Source organism: Struthio camelus, chromosome 36 (genome assembly GCF_040807025.1).
Source record: "Struthio camelus isolate bStrCam1 chromosome 36, bStrCam1.hap1, whole genome shotgun sequence".
Taxonomy (NCBI): Eukaryota; Metazoa; Chordata; class Aves; order Struthioniformes; family Struthionidae; genus Struthio; species Struthio camelus.
In genome coordinates this window covers 331,168-355,438 of record NC_090977.1, presented here as the reverse complement: position 1 = coordinate 355,438, position 24,271 = coordinate 331,168, and the positions used below count along the sequence as shown (strand labels likewise).

Below are 24,271 nucleotides of genomic sequence, written 5' to 3'. Positions count from 1 at the left end.
GGGCCTTGGGAAGGGTGTGGGTGGGTGAGGCTGCTCAGGGCCATTAAAGCTTATTAGTGCCCCTCAGGGCCCTAATACCAGCTGCCTGTGACCAAGCTGCTTCTCTTGATCTTTCTGCTGGTCACATCTGCCGATGCTGTGGACTTCTCCAATACTCCTGCAGGTCTCAAAAGGTGCTTTGCACACATGCTGAGGCAGCCAAGCAGCACCAAGATCCCTGTGACCGTCACAGGAGTTCAGACCTTGGCTCTCCCAACCACGCAGCACCAAACCCATGTGCAGAACTGCATCCCATTGCAGCACGCACTCCTCCTGCCTAACGCAATTAAAGGAGGCTCACAGAGGACATGACACTGCCTCCTCCTGGTATGCCTGTTGCTTCATTTTTTTCTCTTCGAATCCACAGATGAACCAGAAAATAAAGCTATTATTGAATGAGCGCTAGTCCTGGAATTTCCTGCAATGCTGGAGGCATCTACTGGTGACTCGTACACTGCGGTGCATGCTTTGCACATGTCTGTGTTTGCACCATCAGTGAGGCACTGACCGTAGGTATTCATGGCCAGCTGATGCATTAAATCCTAGACAGCAAAAGGCTGAGGTATGTGTGCCAAGATGCACACCTCTGTGCGTGTGTATGGAGAGGGGAAGGAGGAACTTTAGGAGCTGAAAGCACTATGAACAGACACAGCCAGTCTCTCCACCTTCTCTCCAGGTTGTGTCTTGAGCTTATCAGCTGCCTCCACGAAAAAATACCCCTCTTTGGGAGGCGGAGTGGTGCAGTCGGGCTGGCACAGTTTTGCTGTTGAATTCCCCTCTGAATTCAAACCCTGAATAAAATAAAATAAAGAGACCCTGATGCATTGGGTGCCGGGGTTACAGATGTTCAGAACATCACAATGCACAACATCACTCCTTTCCAGCACACCATGGGAGCGTGCAGATTCAGTCTTAACCGGCTGACCAACAGCACACACGCAGGGTAGTTTGGGGTGAGCAGGACACCGTATCCCTGTCAGCAAGGTCACGTCTGCTTGGGAAAGCTGTTAGCACTAAGGTAAAGAGTTTTAGCCAGCCTCTGCAATGGGATAAAAAGGCCACTGCAGGCCAGGTCTGCACAGGGAAGCCAGGAGGAGGGTGGAGGCAGCGTGCGCTTGGGAGGATTTGGGAGGGCCCCAGCTTGCAGCATCCGCTGGAGCTGCCCACCTGATTGGGCAAGTGCCCGCGGTGGGGGGCTGTAAGGGGTTGAGGGACCCGGGCCGGGCTCAGGGATTCCTGTCACCAGGGGGCTCTGGATGCTGCCAAGGGAGAGGAGGGAGCTGAGGATGCAGGGGATGAGCTTCCTGGGTCAGACGGGGATGTGGGGCTGGGCGAAGCCGCTGTGTGGGGAGGGAACGAGGGTTCCCGAGCACCCCAGAGCCCCCAGAGCCCCCCAGAGCAGGGTGCGCCCGGTGCTGGCACCAGAGCATCCCGGAGTGGGGAGAACCCGGTCTTGGTCCCAGTCCTGACCCCAACCCTACAGCGTCACCCCCGAGGGCTGATCATCCACAAGGCAAGCCACACCGGAGAGCGACCCTACAAATGCCCCAAGTGCGAGAAGACCTTCAGCCACAGCTCAGCCCTCCTGAAACACCAGCAAATTCGCATGGGGGAGAGACCCTTCAAGTGCCCCAACTGTGGAAAGCGCTACAATGACAGCTCCACCCTTCGGTGGCACCGGAGGATCCACACCGAGGAGAGACCCTATAAATACCCCTACTGTGGGGAACGTTTCGGGGTGAACTCAGCTCTCCTGAGACATCAGCGGTTCCATACTGAGGAGAGGCCTTATGAATGTCCCGACTGTGGGAAAAATTTCCAATCAAATTCTCTCCTCATCACCCACCAGCGAATCCACACGGGAGAGAAACCCTATACTTGCCCCATCTGTGAAAAACCCTTCCGCCAGAGCTCCCACCTTACAAGACACCAGAAAATCCACACCAGATAGACCAGGGTTGCTTCGGCACTGGACAGTCACATCTCCCGGTCACAGCTGCACACTGGGGAGGTGGGAAAGAGAAAAGCACGTGGACTCTCTCTCGTGGCATCTGTGTCACCATCTCCAGTCAAGACGGGAAGCCCGTGCTTGCCCTCCCCATTTTACCCGGACGTGGGCATTCCCACATGTGCGTCCCTCAGATGAGCGAGGCACCGCGTCTCGGTCATGGGACAGGCGCATCCCCTGCCGGGATGCATCAGCTGTGTGGCTCTGCTAACGAGCATTTAGCCATGGCAGTCCACTTGCCTCCGCACTGCTGCAAAATGTGAGCGATCACCTCAGCTGACTGAAGCCAGAGCCCCTTCCTAAATGCCTGGGCTGTGAGAGTGGGATGTGACAGTCGGCTAATACACACAGATCCAACGCTCCCTTCCAACAGTGCATGGGAGTGAGGATGCGGTTCATCTCCCCCAAGAAGAAAATCTGAAACAGCTTGTGGGGCTCACTCCCGTAGGAGTGCATTTCTCACCATCTATCCTAGAGGTGCAGACAGCCGACTGCGCTATAGCTCCGTATGTGTGAAGATAAGTGAGACGAGTCCCGTTGCGTGCACTGTTTTGGCTGGTGTTGACTGTCCGGGATGACTTTTATACAGCTGTTTCCCTATTGCACTTTGGAGAAAGCTCTCCTAAGAAAGAGGGAGCTTTGCTTGCAGACCTGACCTGCAAAACACAAGCAGGTCCCATTGCCTGGGAAACAAATCCGTTTTTGCTCTCTCTGGACCAGCCTGCCTCTCTGTACGCAGCAGAGGTACCTAAGTTAGGGCATGGGCTGCCTCTCGCTGGTGCTGAGGCTCTGCCAGTCCCTTCCTCTTGGTGAGGGAGATGGCCCAGACACCAGCAGCCTTTCAGCGGGGAGGTATCGGCAGGGCTGGAGCAAGGAACGCCTGACGTTGAATTGCAGCAGTGCCCAGTCCCTCTGACATCGCCATTCCCCCCCACCTTCTCCTTTCCCTTTCACTTTGGAAACCACACTGGTCTGATCAGGGCTAACCCACATAACTCTCATTTGCCTCAGCTTGTACTCCACCCCAGCGAATCCCAGCGAGAGATGTCATTACTCTTCTCCTTTCTCATGCAGCCAGCTTCTTCTCCCCTTGGAACAGAGCTATCCTTCCATCCCAGGCTCTGCTATCCATCCTTTCAGCCCCCACAAGTATGTCCCCTCCTTTTAGTCCACGAACATTTTCTTCTGTGCCCCCGAAACCTGCAACAGATCCTAGTAGAAACTTGCAGCGGTGGGTAAATAGCAGAGGAGGAGACCCCTGGGGGGCTGTGAAGCCTGGATCCAGCAAAGTGGGGATCTCCGTCCTTGGAGATCCCCATCTCAGTGCAGGGACCAAGGAGACAGTCAACTGGAAACCAGCAACTAACTGGGATTTGTGCCTTGCACCGCACTGCTTGCAGCTGTGGATGTGTCCGTGTGTGCCAATAAATGTTTCTTTCACCACTGCATGATGTCCTTGTTGCTCCAGTGCGGCCGGGAACGCGCGGAGCCTGGGCAGGGGGAGGCTCCTCTGAGAGCCCTTGGGTGACAGGAGGCCCAGAGCAGCTTCGGGCAATTACTTGGTAACTTCATTGGGCCAGTTGATTGGGCCAGTGTGGAGCTGGCAATCTCTGAAATAAATAAATGGGCCAAGCTCTGCTGCAAAGGGAAAGGATTGGGAGGATCTGTGATATACAGGCCCCACCCAGCGGGCATCTGGAAAATGATGGGAAAGCTGCAAGCAGAGAGGCAGCCTGGGAGGTTTCCTGGAGCCTCTGCATTCATTTTCATGCCTTTTAAGCGGACAAAGAAGTCCATATACTGTGCTGCTGCTTCCTGTGACTTCCCAGATCCCATGCTTGATTTACCCAGGAACTATGCTACCCAGTGTATGCGGACCCGGAGGGTACTGGGATACCTCTGGCGGTCCCTATAATCTGGCATGCTACCCCTGCCAGATGCAGCCTTTTGCTCCCTTCCTGAACCCACTATCAACTCCCAGTGTCTTCACCAAGCCAATTTAACTCACTCCCCTGGCAGAAACTCGTCCCCTTTTTGCTCAGCGTAAGTCTTCCTCTGAGTTGAGCTGTTGAATCAGCTCACAAGAGGCTCCAGGGTCTTGCGGAGCAGGCACAGGTTGCACAGCAGGAGCACGCACACAGGAGCAGGGACTAGAAGATGGGGTGAACCATGGCAAACCCACTGTGTGAGCTAAACCTCTGTACCTGCCTTTGCACAGCCATACACTCAAAAACCCCCCATGGCTCTTCCCCTGATCCAGCTCAGCCCATAGCTGGCACTGCTGCCGAAACCCATCTGGGACTGGTGGGGAGATCTCCAGACCCCAAGACACACCAGCAACAGCCAGGTAGCTGCAGAACAGAATTGCCGCACGTTCAGGAGCTGCCCTGTCCCTGCAGATGCTTTTAAAAACCTGGTAGTGAGGATTTTGCTTTGGCACCAGAATAAGACAGTCCTGCTGGGGCTGAAAGATTAAACCTCATGCTCCCTTCTTTTCTCTCGTCTTTCCTCCAGCCCCTGAGCTTCAGGGCTGAGTGGACACAACCCTGTACAGGGCTGGGGCAAAGGACTGTCCTGTCCATGCCAGGACTCGGCTCCCATGCCCAGGCTGGATGCTGCAGTACAAGTGCACAACCGGGAGCGCAGCCGGCCCACAGCCTGTTGCAGCCCGGCTCAGTGTGCAGAGACACAGGAAGGGGCTGGGACACCCGGGCTCTGCCCATGTCCAGTCCTGCCAGAGCCTGCAGGTAACGGGGAGTCCCGGGGCCAGGTGGGGAAGGAGGCTCCAGGAATGTGTCACGGAGCGTAGGGTTGATCTTCATGGGTAGCCCCAGAGCTGAGTGCCCTGCAGGACTGCAGCTCAGTGCCCTGCAGCTCTTCCTGCTCTGGAGAGTGAATTGCATGGGCCTCCCTGGGGTCCCCAGGGCTGGGGGAAGGATGCCCAGCTTGGCTGGTCTGGGGCATCTGGAGCAGGTGGTTTGAGGCTGCGGTGGGAGCAGAATGGCCATGCTGTTAGAGGCAGCCGCATCCAGGGCTGCAGAGGGATGGTTGGAACCATCAAGTGCTCCGGTCCATGGGGACAGGTCCCTCTGTCCCCTCATACACTGTCTGTAGTGGGGGTGTTGACCAGGGGTGTTGAGCTGAAAGTGGCTCTTGTTTCAGAGGAAGTGATTTTCCAGGAGGTGGCTTCAAGGGCTTCACCAGAAGACAGGAGGACACATGTTGGCAAGCTGTCTGCAGGCACCATGCAGGAGAACTATGAGGCTACAGCCCTGCTAGGTAAGGAGCCCTTTTCCCAGAGAAAAGAGCTCTTTGGAGAGGTGGGAGACAGAGTGGGTGGGACGTGTCAGGGATGCTGACCCCTTCAAACCCTGCAGAAGAGAGGAACACAGCAGCAAGTGGTAGGAGGCACAATAGGTTGAACCTCCTTCTCCAAGTGTAACCATCAGAGGCTGCCCTGCCCTCTCCTCTTTCCAAACCCCAGGGCACATGGTTCCCAAACCAGATGAGAGTTTTCAGCTAGAGCACACAGAGGAGCCCTCACTCTCCCACCTTCCCACGGCCATCACCTTGCTGGTCACTGTCCCCTTTCCTACTCCAGTTAAATGTCACAGAGTCCCCTGAGCACTGCAGTGCCAGTGAGGCAGATGAAGTAGGTCATCCCACCACAGGCAGCTCTGGGGACATCCCTCCTCCTCAGGCTACGTGAGCAGAGATGCCATCTGTCGTTGGTGTGAACACTGGGGTTCTCCCCGCCAATGCCACAAGAGTTCTCCTACCTCTCCTCCCCTGTCCTGGGTGGGCCTGTCCTATCCCAGCAGACATCCCCCATGAATTTCCATCTATCCCAACACATTGCTGGCAATAGCCCTCTTTCCCAGTGTGCGAGGTCAGGATGGAAGGGCAGAACTGGGTCCCCCCACCCTGCTCCACTAGTCCTTCCTCACCAGTATGCATTTGGCTTTGTGCCCTGTTCCCTTCCCTTGCCATGACGTCTCCTCTTCCCACAGCACAGGGAATTGCTCCTGCCTGGATCCTCTCCCTCCCAGCTGGAGACAGGACAGCATGTGACGAGTAGGATGGGGATTCACAGGAGGCAGGACCGGGACAAGGGGAACCTCCTGGGTTAGCACTGGGGAGTGCTGAGCTGGGAAAAGCCAGTGAGAGCCAGGGCACCATGGAGAAGCAGGGGAACCTGCTGCGGGAAAGATAGGGAACATCCCCACTCTGGGGAGTGGGAGTTGGAGACACTGAAAAAAACATGATGCAAGCAGGGAACGGCACTAAGGAGAAAGTGTACGAATGCACTGGCTGCAAGAAGAGCTTCAGCTGTAAAACTTACCTGACCAGGCACCAGAAAACCCACGCCACAGAGAAGCCTCACAAGTGTCCAGACTGTGGGAAAGCCTGCAGTGACAGCTCAAGTCTCTTCTTGCACCAGAGTAACTGCAAGGGTGAGAAACCCTACAAGTGCCTCGACTGTGGTGAGAGCTTCAGCCAGAGCTCTGGCCTGATCCGGCACTGGAGAGTCCACACAGGCGAGAAGGCCTATTGCTGCCTGGTGTGTGGGAAGTGCTATGCTCGGAGGCCAGACCTCCTCAAGCACCAGCAAATGCACCCAGCAGAGATGCCCTGTAAGTTCCCAGGGGTGAGGAAGGGCTTAGGGTGTTGAATGGCAGGGATGGTGCTTGGGGATGGGTCCAATCTCTCTCCTCTCTCTTCTGCAGATGATGTGACAGCAAGTGAGGATGAAACCAGGATCCCGAAGCAGGAGATTTCTGGAGAAGAGGAAGAGCATGAGACATTCCCAGGAATGATCGGAGAGGATGTTCTGCATGGTCAGGAGCTGGAGAACCAGCATAGGAAAGAAAGGCAACAGAGAAGCCAGAAAGGGATGCTACAGAATAGATTCACCCTGCAAGGAGGCAGCCTAGATGATGGAAAGGAAACCACAGGACAGGCGCGAGTCTTTGCAAAAAAGAAGGTATATGAGTGCACAGAGTGTGGGAAGACCTTCAACTGGAGATACAGCTTGTACAGACACAAGAGGACCCACACTGGGGAGAGGCCCTATGAGTGCCCTGAGTGCTGGAAGACCTTCAGTGATCATTCAAATTTCATTTCCCACCAGAAGAATCACCGGGGAGAGAAACCCTACAAGTGTCTTGACTGTGGGAAAAGTTTTGGCCAGAGCACAACGCTGCTTTCCCACCAGAGAAGCCACACGGGGGAAAAGCCATATTTCTGCTCTGACTGTGGGAAACACTTTGCCCGGAGGCAAAATCTTGTTGATCATCAGAGCATCCACACAGGAGAGAGGCCATATGGCTGTCCGGACTGCGGGAGGAGGTTCCAGAGGAATACGGACCTTATTTACCACCAGCGAATCCACACAGGGGAAAGACCCTATAGATGTCCTGACTGTGGGAAGGGTTTCACTTGCAGATCAAAAATGAATGAGCACCAAAGGACCCACACAGGGGAAGCCCCATACAAGTGCTCTGTGTGTGGGAAACGCTATAAGGCCAAGGTCTCCCTGACGTCCCATCTGAAGCTGCATGTGAGATATGGGCTCTGGGTGCTCTCAAGGTGGGTTGGTGGCTCTGTGCCCTTTTGGGAAATGGAGAGGAAGAACATGCTAAGTTCAGGGAAGGCCCTCAAAGGTTATTGGGTGGATGCTTGGTTTTTGCAGCAGTGAGTTTAGGACCTGGAGGTATGAGGACTTGGTGCTGTGTGATGGATCTTTCCCAAGCAGTGAGAACTGGTGATACAGCCAGTGGCAGTGACAGAAATGGCAGTGGCATACAGCCATTTCTAGGGCATCACTCACCCTTAGAAGAGACCATGCAGGTTGTCTCTCCTTCCTGAAGCTCTTCATGTCCATGCAGATAAGGCCGGGGGACGTTATAAGGTTGGAAGGCAATGTGTGGGTGCCAGGAACATTGGATTTATCCATGGAGCCAAGGCAGAGGCCCAGTAGAAGGCCTGATGTCCTATAGTGATCCTTGAGAATGTGTCTCTGAGCAGCAGGAGAATCACCTGCCGAGGGCAAGACACCATGCCAGTGGGAACAGAACATGTGGGCCTTCTGGGGTCCATCCTCATCTCTCCCCTGGGGTAAATTTTGCTTTTACTCAGCTAGCAGTCACTCTTGGGTTTTTTCTGTCTGAATCACTCATTTTCAAGTTCTTGCCAAGTTGCTGGATACATTCCTGACTTCTTTCCTTGAGCTGTTTCTTCCATCTCAGACATACAACTTCAACTGTTTAACCATCAAAGGCAGATGCATCAAAATCAGATTTCTCTCTTTTATTTTTTTGGACTCAGAGATGGCTATGAGATTTGCAAGCACTTTTGAACATATCAAATATAACTCTTCACCTTCCAGTTCTGCCCCTTTTGCACATTACTGGACAGTCACATTAAAATATCTTAGATTTTCCATTATCTGTGTGCTTAGTTCTGGCTGAAACAAAACAAAACACACCTACCCCAGTGGCTCCCCAAGACTGAGCTCCCTGGCTCTTTCTGAAGCCATCTCAACCCCCCATTCCAGTTTGGTGGTGGGACAGGGGCACCAGTATGTCATGTATTTAAATGTTAGTATGACATTATGTTGCTGTGTGTGCAGGCATCAGCTGTTTATGGGACAGGGCACATCAAATTCCCACTTCCACGTGCTGTATCACCCCAAATACAACCCATGCCAGCGGCTGTTCAGCCTCCGGAGCTCTAGTTTGACCACCCAGTCCTGCCTTAATGGTCCTGGCCAGCCTCACCTGGGACCTCCACCCACACCCTGCCTGTGGCCCCAGGCTCTATTTAAGCTCAGTCCTGGGCCCTCAGCCTCTTCCCCGGCTTTGTCAGAGGTGCCCCCAAGCTCTGAACACAGCCAGCCCCACCTGCAGTCTGCAGGCAAGTGGCAAGGAAAGGGTTCAGCGTGAGCTCAGACTGAGTTGCACATTAAGAAACGCCCACACACTGGTCTTAGCATCTTCTAACTAGCCTTGGAAAAAGGCTTGGGGTGATCATTTGTCCAGCATGATGCAGATAGGCGCAAGGATTAGCAGAGTCTGCTCATACTGACCATCTACCAGCTCTCCGCCACCTCAGTGTCTGGGACCTGACCAGAGACATCAAGCATGGGGAGTTAATGGGCACTGACTAGGAGCTGGTTACACTTCTGCACCCATGCTGATGACAGCTGCATGACCCATGCATCTTCTATTTTAAAGCTGGACATCCCTGTCGTTCCAGACTTGCTGCTTTAAACCACCAGGTACTGTTCTGGCTTGTTTCTGCTGTCCTCCATGCTTTTTGCAGCACCAGCAACAGCACCCCAATGCAACATGATGTCTGGGCAGCAGGTTTTACCTACATATTTCAGTTCTACCTGGTCAAGCCTTGCCACTTCCCGGGTCTTTTTTCCACCAGGATTTCAAGACAAATGACTTGGCCCTGAACCGAGCATGTAGGATTCATGAGGCACGGCTAAATCTAGGCAAAAACTCCCGGAAAATCTCCCACAGATCATTTCAAGAGCTGCATTGAACTTGGTTCTAGTCTATGTTATTCCCATCAGCTGAATATCCAGCAGCCAAAAACTGCAGCAGGAGAAATCAGGGTGGTTAGGAGAACATGTGAGGGTGTATAGCTGCCGGGGTGGTTGTCTCACCTTTCAACTTACCCCTTTGTACTCTGTCTTTCCTGGTGCTGAGTCTTTCCCCGCCACCACTGAATTACTCCTTGCTGCAACATCTGCTGCCGACACCTCGGCTCTAGCACATGAGTTGCCAGCTGCTCACAGGTGGGAGGCTGTGGGACGTCTTTTGATGCTTCTTTGGAGATAACAGATGGATGTTTTAACGAACCGTTGAAATCCTGCATGCTGGTAGGGACACTTTTTCTCAATTGCTCAACAGCTTTCGCTTGCTCTCACAACATCGGCTTCAGGGCTGTGTTCAAGCCAGCATGAAGGAGGTTTCATCTGATCTGCTGCTGCTCCATCCCCACTGATCTGCACATGGAGCAGCCACATGTGCGTGTTCTCCCTGTTGCAAAAGCTTGCCAAGGTTTCTGCATCTAATGGAGTGCCCAACCTTTCTGTGACTTACTGAGTGTCAGCAAAGTATGGACAATAATAGACAAAGCAGCAGCCCCCAAATGCATCTGCACTTGATGCTAGACTTTCCCTTCTAGCAGCCTGCCAATGGAGAGGAGAAATGTCCTTTTCCTCTCTGGGACACATGATGAGGGAGAAAGCAGCTTCTCTTGGCTCCTTTGTATCTGTGCTGGCCTGCAACCAAAGCTGTCTCTTTGCACTTGCTCTCTGAGGGTTTCCAGAGCCCACCCTGGTCCTAAAAGCCTCAGCCCATTTCTGTGACTCAGATATGCCAACCACAAAACATCTGGATTCATGATTTCTAAACTCTGACAACCTTTTGCAGTTTGCTCCCCCCAAGCAGAGGTTGACACTGAGCTTCACGGTGGTGGCATCACATCGTGATCGGGGGGCTGGGGGTCACTAGGTCTCACCCCAAGCAGAGAGGGATGGATACTGGAGATGCTTCCTGAGGATTTTGGGTAGCTTATTCCCTCTGCAGCCCCCTCTCCCCCCACAGCCACCCTCTCAAAAAGCTCAAGTCCCAGATCCAAAGAGCCTCCAAAGCTTACACCAAGGCATGACTCCTGAATTCTGCCTCAGAGAAGGTCTCTCTCCTGCCACAATTCAAACCCCATAGGAAGCAAGGTAAAACCTACAGAGACTGAAGATTAGAAGAATTTGCAGATGATGCAGGGTACCCGGATTGTCCTTCTGAGGTCTTGAGACTCAGCAGAGCAAGTGACTCCTGAGGAGGCACCATGGAAATTTCCTCTCTCATTCTGACTCCAAATCCCACAGATTAATCACTCTACAGACTGAAGACAGGACCGTGAGGGGAAAAGGGTTTGTTGAGGACTTTGTCCAGTAAAAATGCAAACCCCTGAAGAACAGTATGCCATACCTCCAAGGGCGAGGTTGGACTGGAGGCTCCAGGCGTCCCTTCTTAGCAGCATTGCTGGGAGTGCAGGAACTCTCTTCAGCCAGGGTGTGTGCAGAGGCTGGGGGCCCTCCCTGATCTGGGTGCATGGTGGTGGCTCCCCCCCATCCTGCCCAGCCTGGTAGTCCCAGGGCAAAGTCCTGTTGTAAGAGAAAAGTCCAAGAGGGGATTTCATAGGTCTAACCCCAATTTTATTCTGGAGGTTTAAATACAGGTTTCAACTGCACCTTTCAAAGGAGGGAAAGTCTTACATCCATATTGGCCTGAGAACAGCCTGACCCGCCAGCAAACTCAGGAGAGACTTTAGGTGAACAATTGCGTATGAAAAGGAGGCTCAAAAACAACGGGAGCACATACAGCAGATGAGGATTTCTGATCAGGCTTTATGGCCGTGCTGTGTCCCTAGAAAAGGAAAGATACTGATCAGAGGGGATTTTATATGCATAGACCAAAAATAGTTTGAGAGCGGGCTTTTCCACCCACTTTGCCTGGCTCTGACTAAATCCAGCCTGAAATAAATCACCATGAATATTCAGCGCACGGTAGAAGTGCCGGGTCCTTCTGGCAGAGGGGCAGAAGCTTGCAACAGCACAGCCTAAGGACTTGCTGCTGAAGGAGGAAAATCAGCCTGGGCAAACTGGGGTTTGAGACTCTCTTTTAAGGCATTCACTATTTGGGTTTAATTTAAAGCTGCTGTGCTCGGTTATTAGCAGAAATAGTCACACTCCTGGCATAGCATCATCTTAGCAGGCTCCCAAGACCTGGGTTTGCCATGATGCTGTTTAAATCTCCGTGCTTTAAAGGGAAATGATTTACTTCCCAGATGTGCAAGGCAGCTCTGCAGCTCAGTCCCAGCTGTGCCTGTGCTTGGCCAAAGACCCCGCTGAGCTAGACCCTGATCTGCAGGCTGTGAAAGCAAAAGCAAAATTATCCCTAAAAGCCTTAATTCTCAGCAAGGTAAAACCATGTCCTCCCCCTGCCCACTGGCTCGGAGAGACAGATCCCCTCCTGGGAAGCTGCAGCAAACGCTCTAAGCCCAGCCCACGATCTGGGGAGCTGAGCCCTTCTCTAAAAATACAAGAAGAAGGAAAAAAAAAGCAGCTGAAACCCCACTCTGCAGTCTAGGAAATCTGTCTGCCCAGCAGGCAGAGATTGCCTTAATTAACAAAATGCAGCCATAGTAACTAAATTTGTCCTTCTGTCTGTCTGGGAGGGCAGATAAATATGCAGCCAGGGTTAAAATGCAGCACCAGTAATGTTATCGGTTGTAGCTCCTCTGACTGATGTTTCCATCCGAAATCCACCTGTGAAATGGATCCCAAACCACCACTATTACCAGGCCAAGGTGCTCGCGTAAGGGCCAGTCCCGATTTCAACCCACCGCAGCACAGCCATCAGAGCCAGGAGCCAACCACCACGTCACTGATGGAGCTCTCAGCTGTTCCTGGTGCTGCGGTATCCTCGCTGACGTGCAGCCAGAGGGAAAGCTGCTGGTGCAGGGCTGTCCTTGGTGACATGGGAAATGACTGGCCCAGGAGCTCAGCGTATCGCACTGTTGGCACGTCCAGGGTGAAATGCTAGACTTCATCCTTAGATCCCAAGAGGCAGGGGTTTTTTCTCCTTCCCGTTTCTTCACATTAAGTGAGACTTACTGCTTCATCACATCCCTCCGTCCCTGTCTGAGGGACAGCAGGAGCTCCAGTGACCACACAAAGACTGTTCAGGGGTGTTTTTCATTCTGCTGTGGGTTGTGCCTAGGATCCGCAGTGACTGCACTGCTTCTTCCACCCACACCCCGGAGGAACATGACTTGCGTAGCCCGAGCGTGTTCCTCCTCTAGTTCCCACCGGCCCCATCACTGAAATCCAAACTCTCTTTCCACCCACACACTCTGAAGAAGAGCTGTTATCCTTCCCTTATGAGGTGCCAGTGGTTTGAGACTGGATCTGTAGGTATTAGCTGGTCAATATGGGCTAATACCATTCTTGCATGGCAACGCTGCACCCCCCCATGCTTTCTACCTCGTGTGCAGCTTCTGGTGGGACATCAAAGACACCTTGGCCTTGTAGCTCTTTCCACACACAGAGCACTTGTAGGGAGACTCTCCTGTGTGGGTTCTCTGGTGGGCAATGCATTTTGAGCTCACGGTGAAGCCCTTCCCGCAGTCGGGACATTTATAGGGTCTCTCCCCAGTGTGGATCCGCTGGTGTCTCACAAGGTCTGAGCTGTTACGGAAGCTTTTTCCACAGTCCTGGCAGTTATAGGGTCTCTCGCCCGTATGGATTCGCCGATGAATAATAAGGTTTGGTCTCCGAGTGAAGTTTTTCCCGCAGTCTGAGCAGAGATACGGCTTCTCACCCGTGTGCAGTCTCCGGTGTCTAATGAGTGCCGTGCTTTGGTTGAAGCTTTTCCCACAGTCAAAGCACTTATAGGGCCTCTCTGACCGGTGGATCCTCTGGTGGGAGATGAGGTTGGAGCTGTCGTTGAAGCTCTTTCCACACTCGGGACACTTGTAGGGCCTCTCCCCAGTGTGCAGCCGCTGGTGTCGGATCATGCTGTTCCTCCAGTGGAAGGTTTTCCTGCACTCAGCACATTCATACACTCGCTCTTTATTACAGATCCCCACCTGGACTGTGGTCTCCTTGTGATCCTTCAAGATATCATCATGAGGATGCAATTCTCCCTGCCTCTGCCCAGGGCAAGTCTCCGTCCTCAGTTGATTTTTTAGGACTTCATCCTGCTCAGGATCCTGGCAAACATTTGCTTTTTCCCTCCTCAAGCCTGGTCCATTTGCTTCTGCTTGCTGGGAGTCTCCTTGGCAGTAATTCTCCTCGTGGTGGTCACCATCACCTGCTGATAGAGAATGCAGACAAGGCAGAAAGGAGCATCACAGGGAGGAAGGAGAAATAAGAGAGAAAACTAGATGCCTACTGTCTACAGTGCTTCACCTCAGAAGGAACGAGCCATTTCTGCTGCAGCATCCCACCAGAATGACCGAAGGAGTGAACTAATTGTAGGTGTTTTCCTGGAGGGGTGGGAAGTCATGACTTGCAGAGAGCCTGCCACGAAAGCTCAGGGAGCTCATGGGGCCGGGGTGGGAATGCCAGCTGTTTACCTCAGGTTGCAGGTCCTGCACTTGCTCAGACTCAGCCTGCACAGCTGCATCTTAAGCATTTGCTTTTTGCTGAGCCCCGAAGGAACAAGAGCTGGGGTTCCTCTTCCACATCAGGTCTGCGAACTGGGCAGTTTGGAGAGAAAGCACTTGATGCCCATGTTTTATAGCTATTCTCAGGTAAGTCAACTGGGCAAGTGACTGCCCTTGTGCGACTCAGACAGAAGGGTTTGCTGGGGAGGGCAGGTGGCTCTTGGGTGGGATGCGATTTTCCCTACCAAATATCAGGGGTCTCCACACCCCAGGAATCTTTAGCTCATGCACAACACAATTGTCTGTGTTGTTTTAACCCTGCTGAACCCTCAGTGTTTTCCAAGGCTAGGCCCACCCTGGGGAATGGAGCAAAGCATCACGTTCCTTGTAGGTACAGGAATGTTAGAGAAACAGCACAAACTTTGTTCGCTGTGTGTGACTCCATTTCCCCTCTTCCCACAGCTCTGGACCAGCATGCAGGAAATCATTATATAATCTGGCTGGAGGTATATCCAGCCTCCTCTGGCTGGAGGTATTTATGCCATGTTATTCAGAAGAATGAGTCCCTCACAGTTGTATAGCATCATATATCCAGGGAAGGGAGAAATTATGACCAGGAAATGCTACATTTGAGTAAGTTAAGATTACCCAGCAAGGCCATGGTCTCACAGCTGCCCTGCAGGATGCCCCGGGCTGCAGATTTTGGCTGCTCAGCCTCTTCCCCGCTGTGGACTCTCTGATGCACGATACACCGGGAGCTCACGCTGAAACCCTTCCCGCAGACGGGGCATTTGTAGGGCCTCTCGCCCGTGTGGACCCTCTCATGTCTCACGAGGTCGGAGCTCTTACGGAAGCTCTTCCCGCAGTCCCGGCACGCGTAGGGTCGCTCGCCTGTGTGGATCCGCTGGTGCATGATGAGGTTGGGCCGCCGGGCAAAGCGCTTCCCGCAGTCGGGGCACGGGTAGGGCCGCTCTTCAGTGTGGATGCCCTGGTGGGAGATGAGGTAGGCGCTCTGGCTGAAGCTCTCCCCGCAGTCCAGGCACTTGTAGGGCTTCTCTCCCCGGTGGATCCTCTGGTGGGAGAGGAGGTTGGAGCTGTCGTTGAAGCCCTTCCCGCAGTCGGGGCACTTGTAGGGCCGCTCTCCCGTGTGCAGTCGCTGGTGCCGGGTCAGGTTGTTCCTCCAGTTGAAAGTCCGCCCACACTCAGCACATCCATACACTTTCTTCTTGGAGCAAATCTGCGGCTGGGCTTCGGTTTTGCTAAGACCATCTAGATTTCCCCCCTGGTGAGCGGGTTCTCCCCATCTCTTCCCCACTTCGTGTCCTTCCCTGCTTTGATTTTTGCAGGCATCGTCCTGCATCGGCTCATCGTCCCCTCTGTCTCCCCACAACACCCTCCTGTCTTGTTCCACCTTCTTCTGGTCCTTTTTCTCAGGATTTCCCCTTTCTTTCCTGCATGTCCTCCCCTCACCTGCTGGGACAGAGAAGATCCTGACTGGAGTCATGCCTGGTCTGCAAAGAAGCGAGCTGGAGCTTGTAACAGCCCCTGCCAGCGTTTGCCTGCCCAGTGAGCTTTTTCCAGCGGTGGATACCCCTGGCAGAAGACACGGCCCTTTCCCCGCACCCTCCCTCCATGTTTACCCCCACAGTCCCCTTCATGGCTTCTCATCCCACCCCCAAGGAGCTTTTGTTCCCTGTCAGCCCCTGCCTGGAGTGCTGCTTGGAGCCAAACTAGGTCCAACCTCCCCCTGCAGGGAGCTCAGCTCCGTCCTGTGTCCTGGGGTCCCCGCGAGGTCTTTACACGCGGGGAGGGTCCATCACAGCAGCAAAGCTCACGTCTGCAGAGCGAGACTTGAGGGAAGAGCCCTTTCCTACCCCCAGGCTTGCTCCGGGAAGGAAGGGACGTGCCACATCCACGCGCATGTGTTTGTCTGACCCCTCTAAAATGACAGAGAAGGTCCTCGTCAACCCCGCCTCGAAGCTGTGGGGATGGGCGCAGGTGAGCGTGTGTCCTGGTGTGACAGGGCACATCAGAGCAGGGAAGCTGCAGCCCGAAACAGAAAACGCCTCTGCCGAGTGGGGGGGGGGGTGCCGGGCAGGAGATGGATCCTTACCGCGTGCCGTCACCGTCTCGCATTTCTCCTGCATTTCTGTCCTTGAAGAGGGCTCTTTCCGGGGATCCGGCGCAGCTTGCTGCCTCCCAGTGAAGCACAAAGACCCTGCAAGGAGCAACGGCCCCACTTACCACTTGCTTTGGGGCAAGGAGGCAGCTTGAGCATTGCACCCCCCCCCCCATCAGCACCAAGAACGGGGGAAATGGGTGTTTCAGGCTCTGGCCAGGGGCCCCAAGCTGGCCCCTTCGCAGGGATGGAGGATAGTGCTTGCGCAGCAGAAATAAGCCCATCTGCACCACTTGATCCCGGTGAGGGTTTGCCCCAGCCTGCTTTCCCCCAGCTCTGGGCAGAACTGCACTTTGCACCCTATGAGAAGGGGCAGCCCAGTCCCCCGTGGAGGGACAGAAACATCCCCAGGCTGTGACAGCCCCGAGCCCTGCAGGATCTGCCGCCCCCAGGACACCCTCCCTTACCTGCACCAGGACGGTGCTGGGCTCTCCCCTCGCTCCCACCCCGCCAGGACCAGCACCGGTCCCCGCTGGCCGGCCACGGGAGGTGATGGATGCCTCCTCAGCTTGGCTTGGTCCCACTGCTGCCTCGCTCACCCGGGACACATTTCCCCGCCTGGACCAGCCACAGCAGCTCGGCGTTGTCCCAGCCCCTTCCTGTGTCTCTGCACACCCAGCCGGGCTGCAACAGTCCCCGAGCCCAGCCGCACAGGCCAGGCCTGCCTGGCCTCCGAGGGTGGCTCCAGGCTGGGAGCCGGGCTGGCTCCCTTGGGTGCTGGCGGCCTGGGGCACGCAGCATCGCAGGGATGCACCAATGCACCCGGCGGAGGGATGCAAGGGGGGACCGAGACCGTTGCTTCCTCCCTCCCTTCGCTTTTCCCCCATGCATTAATGGGTGCAGCGGCTGCAAAGGGAGAGACAAGCAGGAAAGGTGTCACCGAGGGGCTCGGTGCTGCCTCGGGGACCGCCGCCGGGCAGCGTCTTCTCAGATCGAAAAACGGGGCGAGGGAAAGGCGAACCCGCATCTGCCCGGGTTCTGTAGCAGCGTTTGCAAATCCAGCAGCAGTCAGGAAGATCGCAGGGAGGTTTTTTGTGTTCAGCAGCTGCTAAGGGCAGGGATCTGACAGCGAATTCCTTCAGTTTGACAGAAAACAAAACAGAGACAGGACAAATTGCTGCAGCAGGGAATAGCTGCAGAATAATGTCAGTCTGGGGGAAATGGGGTAAAGAGCAGCTCCCTAGAGAGAAAAGGGTGATTTCCCCCAGCCAAGTGGGTTTCCTACTAATATGGGAGAGAAAATAGTTTTGATTACTAAGCAAGTTTCAGAGAGAAGGAAAATTTATGAAGGGATTTTTATGATTTCTGTGGTATCTGAAAGGGGACTGTAGCCAGGGATTACATTAGCCCTGAAAAGCATCACATTAAATATTTAGACAAAAATACAGTAATATTTAGAGATCTGCCTCCCCGCCGAGGGAGCAAGCCGAAAATCCCCCCATCGCCTGCGATCTCAAGAACGAGCCCTGCCCAAGAGCTTTAAGCTCTGTCCAAAAAACTGGGAGAGGTGAATCCCACTGAAATCTGCTCCTTTTTTTGGCCCAGAAAAATCCCCCGGGGAAGCAGCGGGGCCGTTTGGGGAAGCGGCGGGACATCGCTGTTGCCAAGAGGCCCCGTTTGATACCGGCGTGTGACCCGCTGGTCTCGGCCAGCGGCTCTCCCTGCCCTGCCAGCTGCTCGGGAGCCGCGCGGACCCTTTGCAGACAAACCGAGACGGGATATTTCACCGCTGTCCGTGTGGGACGCGCTGAGGTTGCCTTTCAGCCCTGCTGCCCTGATGAATGCTGAAGAAATCAGCGTCGCTCACACTCCCTCGATCTGCAAGGACGTTGCGCTGAACAGAGAAGAACAAATTAAAAAAAAAAGAAGAGAACGGAAAAGAATACCGGCAAAAATCCTGAGTGCGTCTTGTATCAAGGTTTTATTAGACATTAAAAAAACAAAAAAAAAGAATCACACAAAGGGAGTTGATATACTCATTCTATAAATAACTGAATGTGCTAATTCTCACCCACACGCTGGCCCTGAGAGGAGAAAAAAGGGTAAACTGGAAGAGGATAAAGATCTGCAGTTCTTAAAAGCACATGGAAATATGATACCAACGTTTTGTAATGCAGGAAGGAGCCGTGGCCGTTTGGCACCGTTCCTAGATGGATATGGCCTTTGAGGAATACAGGTTTCAGGTCATCTTGTGTAAGAACATGAAACGCAGCCTGTAATGACCAGCTGGAAGACCATCTCTTGAGATGTAGCTGCCGAAAATGGTGTTAGGTGGACAATGAGTAGCTAATTCTGACTGTGAGGCTGTTATCAAAAAAAAAAAAAAAAAAGCTTAGTGCTAAGTTGTATGAGCAGGAGAGCACGAGACAGGAGCAGGGACATGATTTTACCTGCATCAAATGAGACTGTTCCCATTCTAAAAAACGTGTTTGAGACCTGGAACGGGGCCAAGCGACCTGCATGATCCTCCGAGAGCCAGAAACAAGCAGGTGCCGAGGGCCGTCCCCGCTGGCGGAGAGGTTTATCTTATTGCTAGAGGAGCGGAGAGGGTGAAATAGGGGGAGATGAAGACAGACATTAACTGGCATAAGGCCTCCAGCCATGCGCTGCTCCTGTGCGCTCTCCAGGGCTGGTTGAGGCAGGCGCTCTGGCCGAAGCTCTCCCCACCGTCCAGGCATTTGAAAGGTCTCTCCGCCCGGTGGATTTTCTGGTGGGAAACCAGATGGACCCTAAGCAGAGGCACATGCAGCATGGCTGGATCCCCAGTTTCTAGTATCCCGGAGCCTCTTACCCAGCAGATTTCCTTGCATGCTGGCGGCCAGGCAGGGTCGCACCTTCTCCGGGCAATCCACAGCTACTTCCTTGAAGGTTGCAGAGCCTGGAAAAGGGACTTTTACTCAAAACCCTCCACCCTGTGGGATCTTTCAGTTCCCCCCTACACCCCCCCCCCAAAAAAAAGGAAATATGATTTCGAGGAACAAGCTGCAAGGTCCAGTTCCCCCACGCTCCTGGCCTCATCCCTCTGTGCTCCCCGGACCTGTCCCCAGCCCCAGGGATGCTTTGCCCCGCGAGGAGCCAGCGCAAAATTGCTCTGCAGCAGAACTTTTTTATTGCCAAAGCACTGCTTTGTGCACTGTTCCCTTTGGGACAAGGGCAGAATCGCCCCATTGTCCCTCCTAGGGGGTTGAGCTCTTGCAGCTCCCCCTCTGCCAAAGTTTGTCAGCCTGCCCCGTTCTGCAGGGTGGGTTGGGGCGGTTGTTGCCCTTCTAGCACCCCAGTGATGGAGAAGTCGTTTGGTTTGGAGGAAGGGCCAGAGGAAGGGACGTTCTGCTTGGTGACCAGTGTCTGGCAGGGGGAGATTTGCCAGGAGCTGGGGCGATTATAGCAGGCATCGGCGCAGACCCGTAACCAGCAGCCAAGCACCTCTCGGCCCCCCACTTCCTGCTGGGCAGCTCGCACATGGCTGCACATCGCCTCACCCAAGCCAAGGTTATTTTTCACCATTTTCTTTTCTGTTTGTTTAAATCTTTTGGTAAGCAGCAGAGTCTGTGGGGACTGCGGATTTTCACTGGAAAGCTGGCAGGAAAAAGCATCTCCTGATGTTGCTGCGTCGAGAAGCGCGCAGGAGAATAGGGCCTCGCCATTAAAACATCATGCTAATGCTTTTTCCTCTAAGAGCCCTCTGGGACTGGAGGCAGAGCAGGGCCTAGACAGGCAGCGAACAGCCAAAGCCAGCCCCGAAGCATTGCAATCTCTGCTTTAATGGCACGAAATTATTTCCAAACTGGAAATCTCCTTCTCCTGGGGTCCCTGTTCCCATTCCCTCACCCCAGCAGGGCTCAGCTTTCCTCCCAGCTCACATCCTCATCTTTCTTACAAAAATGCTTTTGCTAGTGGCTCAGGGAAGATAATTTTGGGCTGTCAGACACAAAGGTTTTACCTGTTGACACCAGTTGATTGAATCTCTAGACCGGGTCTGCAGCGGTGGTTGGGATCTGGGTGTTGGGGTTACCACTCAATAACCCGTCTTCACGAGGAGGTAGAGCAATGGATGCAGGCTCAGCCCAAAGGACAGGTCATTGGGGTAGCTGTAAAAGAAAGTTTATTCCCCAGTTACCACCTGGAAACAGGGAGCAGGTTCACAAAAAAAGCAAGACAAGAGGATGGACTCAGAGCCATGAGGATGTTTCATGGTTTTACATACACACCAACAGGTTTTCCTGAGCCAAGAAGCAACAGAAGGATGAGAGAAACCAAGATACAGCTACTGGATAGGAAATGAGGCCCTGGTCCCCACACAAAACCAAGACACCTCAGCTCTGAGCAGCCTTTTACTTAAGGCACTAATAGGCCTTAATTGCCCTGAGCAGTTCCACCTGGGACCCATGGCCCCAGACTCTTTTTAAGTTCAGCCCTGGACCCTCAGCTCTTTCCCCAGCTTCATCAGAGCAGCTTTGCCCCTACTGTGTCCATGCCTGGTCATAGACCTTGCTGCCCTAGGTCCTGACCCACAGACTGGCTTCCCAGCTCACCCCGGGCTGTGCCTCCTCTCCAAGGAGGTGTCCTGGGCTTGGGGCTGCCCCCTGCTCACCTTGCTCCCTGAGGGTGCTCTGGGACCTGGGGAGATCTCTGTGGCTGGGGGAGATGCAGAGGTCTGCAAGGAAAACTGTTCTTCATCTCAAAGTGGCTTGCTAGTGTCTTCACATAGTCCACCCAAGTCTGGAGGAGATGCTGAATCCATGTGGGTGCCTATTAGTGACTTTATTCCCCGTTTGAACACAAGATTCATGTCCTTGTCACAGGCTCCCAAGCAGCTCTAGTTCCCGCCTGCAAGTTTTAGCTTTATCTTCCCAATCTAGATAAAACAGGCAGAGGAAACTTTAAAATTTGGGCTGCTGGTTGCATCTATCAGGCTAAATTGATGGCATCAGGCTACGTTCCCAGGCACTGTCCCATGATCATCCACGCAAATCGTTGGTGTGGTCCCCTGTGAGGCTGACTCAGCATGTCCAGGGACAGGCTGGGGGAGTCTCATGGGCACAGCCCCTTTTGCACCCTTCCTCCTTGTTGCATTTGTGGTTCAGCTTGATCCCGTTCCAGCGTAGTCCAGCCCTGCTTGGTGCCCGCTTCCAGTGTGACGGGGCAAGCTGTGGGGCTGGATACGGCCCTGTCAGCACCTGGGGACTCTCATGGACATGGGGCTCTGCCTCCGGCACTGTGACTCCACAGCACCCTGCTCCTGTGGCAAGAGCAACTCCAAGCCGATGGGTAACCAAATCCTGGGGAATATGGGATGTTAGTGGGCAAGGGCTGGTGCCCGGCCCTCAAGCCGTGCCGGCCGAGCAGCTCTTCCTCCGTGGGGAAGACACGCAGCGAGCAAGGACGCATCCGCGCCAATCCCAGCTCCTTGACCTAATTTAGCTGTTTACCAGCGGATGGAGGAGGGAGGGGGAATCTCTCCAACCAAGCACCTATTTCTGCTTCAAAGGGAGCCCGGCCCAGACAGAGGCTTTTAACTGTGCTTCGCCAGACGTTAGGGCGAGTGCTTGCAGAGGGGCTGCAAAGCGCTTTCCCCTGCCGGCTCACGTGGCAGCCGGCCCCCTGGTCTGGGCCCTCGTGACTCCTGCTCGGCCGGACGCGCGGCGGCGAGCCGGGTCCCCCAGGCACAGCCCTGCCCGGCAGCATCGCCTGCTGACTCGGGATTTTCCACTGGAAAGAGCAATTTGCCTTCTGCCATCGCTGATGTTTTCCTGCTTCCACCTCCCCTGGCTGAGTGCAAGGTTGGAGGGCAAAAAAAAGGGGGGGGGGGGAGGAGTCACTTTTCCCATCTATTTTCGGTGTTGTCAGCAAAGTTCCTTGAAGGGCTCCCATTAAAACATCTCCAGCGTCGTAGATGTTTGCGGTGGAAAATCCTCATTTTTTTCATCTGAATGTTTAAAAAGAGAAGATGCCACTCAAAATCAAAATGGGGTGTTGTAACTCATGGCGGCTTGTCTGGTTTTCAGTGGCATCTCACCGTCCCCCCCCCATGGAACAGCAGCTCCTTCCTCAGCCTCTGCGTTTTTCCAGGGAAAACCGGTTTTGGCAGAGAACGGTCATGCTCCTTATGGGGTGTGCATATGTGTGTCTGTGCATGGGTGTGCACAGCTGTGTGTGCTGAGCACCATGCAGCAGTGTGGGAGGTGCAGCAGGAAGGGTGCTGAGCCCCACGCGGGGTGCATGGGTGCAGCAGGAAGGGTGCTGAGTTCCCTGCAGCTTGCAGGGCTGCACAGAGGTGCCGAGCCCCGTGCAGCGGTGCGGGAGGCACGGTGCTGCGGTGCTCAGCACCAAGCAGCCTGTGATCCCGGCTCCAGCCGGGGCAGCGCTCGCGAGGGCGAGCAAGGCCCGGACGCTCCTGCCACGTGGGCGCCGCAGGCGCCGGAGCTGGGATCAGAGGCCTCCTGCCGCGGATCAGAGCTCCCGGGGGCCAGAGCCACCTCGGCCCTGCGGGAGCCCGGCTGCCGGAGCCGGCTTAACCCTGCCGTGCCCTGGGTGACAAGGAGAGGCTGTAGCCCCTCTGGGGAAACTGAGGCACCCACGAGGGGCCCAGGAGTCCTGCCCAGCTCTGGGGTGTGGGGCAGAGGGGCAGCAGTGGGGTCGATATGGGGCTCTGCCCTCCTCAGGGCGCTGGGATAGTCCCCCGGGGCAGAGTAATGCCCTGCAGACGAGGGGGAGCGGGGACAGACGGGGGGGCAGGATACAGCCCCCTTGCAGCAGCCGCTGCGGGGTGCGCCCAGATTGTGCGTGTGTAAGATTTGGGGGGTGGAGGAATGCATCCGTCGGTGTGTGCGTGCGTGCCTGTATGTGTGCACACACCTGGGGGTGCATGCACGGGTGTATTTGCCACGATGGGCGTGCATGCGTGTGTAGAGAGCTGGGGGAGGTGTACATCTGTGTGTGTGTGCGCGTGGTTGTTGTGTGTGTGTGTGTGTGCATCCGTGTGCGTAGGGAGCCCCATGTGCACGTAAGAGTGTGAGAAGGGTGTGTGGGGCTCAGGGGTGTGTAAGGAGCTGGTGTGCGTGTGCACCTGTGCGTGTGTGTAGGTGTAGAGGGGAGGTGGGGAAGTGTGTGTGCAGCTGTTGGTACAGGTGTAGCATCTGTGTGTGTGTTCCTGCTGTCAGAGAGAGAAGGGCAAAGACATGAGAGCAACACACACACACACACACACACACACACACACACACACACACACACACACACACACACACACACTCCCCTACACCCCTTCCCGACTTCCCGTCCAGGCACCATGGACAGTTCCCGGGATGCACAAACACACACACACACCAGGTGTAACACACACACACACACACACACCCCTCTCGCTGTAACACACCCGGGCACACAACTTGCACCCAGGCACGTGCGCACAACCGCACGCGTTCACAAGCGCGCACACACACACACAGTTCTGCACTATCTCACACACACGGAGGAGCGCACCAGGGCTCAATCCGGGTTGGTTCCAGGTCAGAGCCGGTTCGGGACTGGGGCCAGATCCAGGCGGGAGCTGGTTCGGGACTGGGACCAGATCCAGGTCGAAGCCGGTTCGGGACTGGGACCAGATCCAGGTCGGAGCCGGTTCGGGACTGGGGCCAGATCCAGGCGGGAGCTGGTTCGGGACCGGGACCAGATCCGGCTCGGAGCCGGTTCAGGACCGGGACCAGATCCGGCTCGGAGCCGGTTCGGGACCGGGACCAGATCCGGCTCGGAGCTGGTTCGGGACCGGGACTCGGTCCGCCTCGGAGCCGGTTCGGGACCGGGACTCGGTCCGGGTCGGAGCCGGTTCGGGACCGGGACTCGGTCCGGGTCGGAGCCGG

At 54.8% G+C, this 24,271-nt stretch overlaps 2 protein-coding genes and 1 long non-coding RNA gene across 3 annotated transcripts in view; 1 reads left to right on the top strand and 2 right to left on the bottom strand.

The window, feature by feature from the left end:
* LOC104139172 (zinc finger protein 850) overlaps positions 1-17,049 on the bottom strand; it is a 70,016-nt gene extending 52,967 nt beyond the window's left edge. The window contains exons 1-4 of the mRNA XM_068923983.1: positions 16,820-17,049; positions 16,347-16,451; positions 14,882-15,706; positions 13,122-13,941 (exon numbers count right to left, since the gene is read on the bottom strand). Coding sequence (XP_068780084.1) covers positions 13,122-13,941; positions 14,882-15,706; positions 16,347-16,380 — 1,679 coding nt within the window. The 5' untranslated portion in view covers positions 16,381-16,451; positions 16,820-17,049. The remainder of the gene's footprint in view (positions 1-13,121; positions 13,942-14,881; positions 15,707-16,346; positions 16,452-16,819) is intronic.
* On the top strand, positions 1,639-11,224 carry LOC138063854 (zinc finger protein 420-like). Its single transcript, XM_068923986.1, has 3 exons — positions 1,639-1,987; positions 6,261-6,681; positions 6,775-11,224. The coding sequence occupies exons 1-3, from the start codon at positions 1,646-1,648 to the stop codon at positions 7,743-7,745; spliced, it is 1,734 nt and encodes a 577-aa protein (XP_068780087.1). The 5' UTR covers positions 1,639-1,645; the 3' UTR covers positions 7,746-11,224.
* A 1,367-nt stretch (positions 17,050-18,416) lies between the features above and the next one.
* Positions 18,417-19,278, bottom strand: LOC138063853 (uncharacterized). The gene is made up of 3 exons (XR_011137185.1): positions 19,204-19,278; positions 18,803-19,119; positions 18,417-18,716 (listed from the first exon to the last, which is right to left on the bottom strand). It is a non-coding gene; the product is annotated as an uncharacterized lncRNA (long non-coding RNA).
* Positions 19,279-24,271: the final 4,993 nt, after the last annotated feature.

What these genes read in the sequence shown, in the direction of transcription:
- LOC138063854 (XM_068923986.1), top strand. Translation starts at nt 1,646, where the DNA reads ATGGGGGAGAGACCCTTCAAGTGCCCCAACTGTGGAAAGCGCTACAAT. An exon ending in ACCAGAAAATCCACACCAGA is followed by an intron (nt 1,988 to 6,260) that starts TAGACCAGGGTT and finishes CGGGAAAGATAG; the next exon opens with GGAACATCCCCACTCTGGGG. An exon ending in GCACCCAGCAGAGATGCCCT is followed by an intron (nt 6,682 to 6,774) that starts GTAAGTTCCCAG and finishes TCTCTTCTGCAG; the next exon opens with ATGATGTGACAGCAAGTGAG.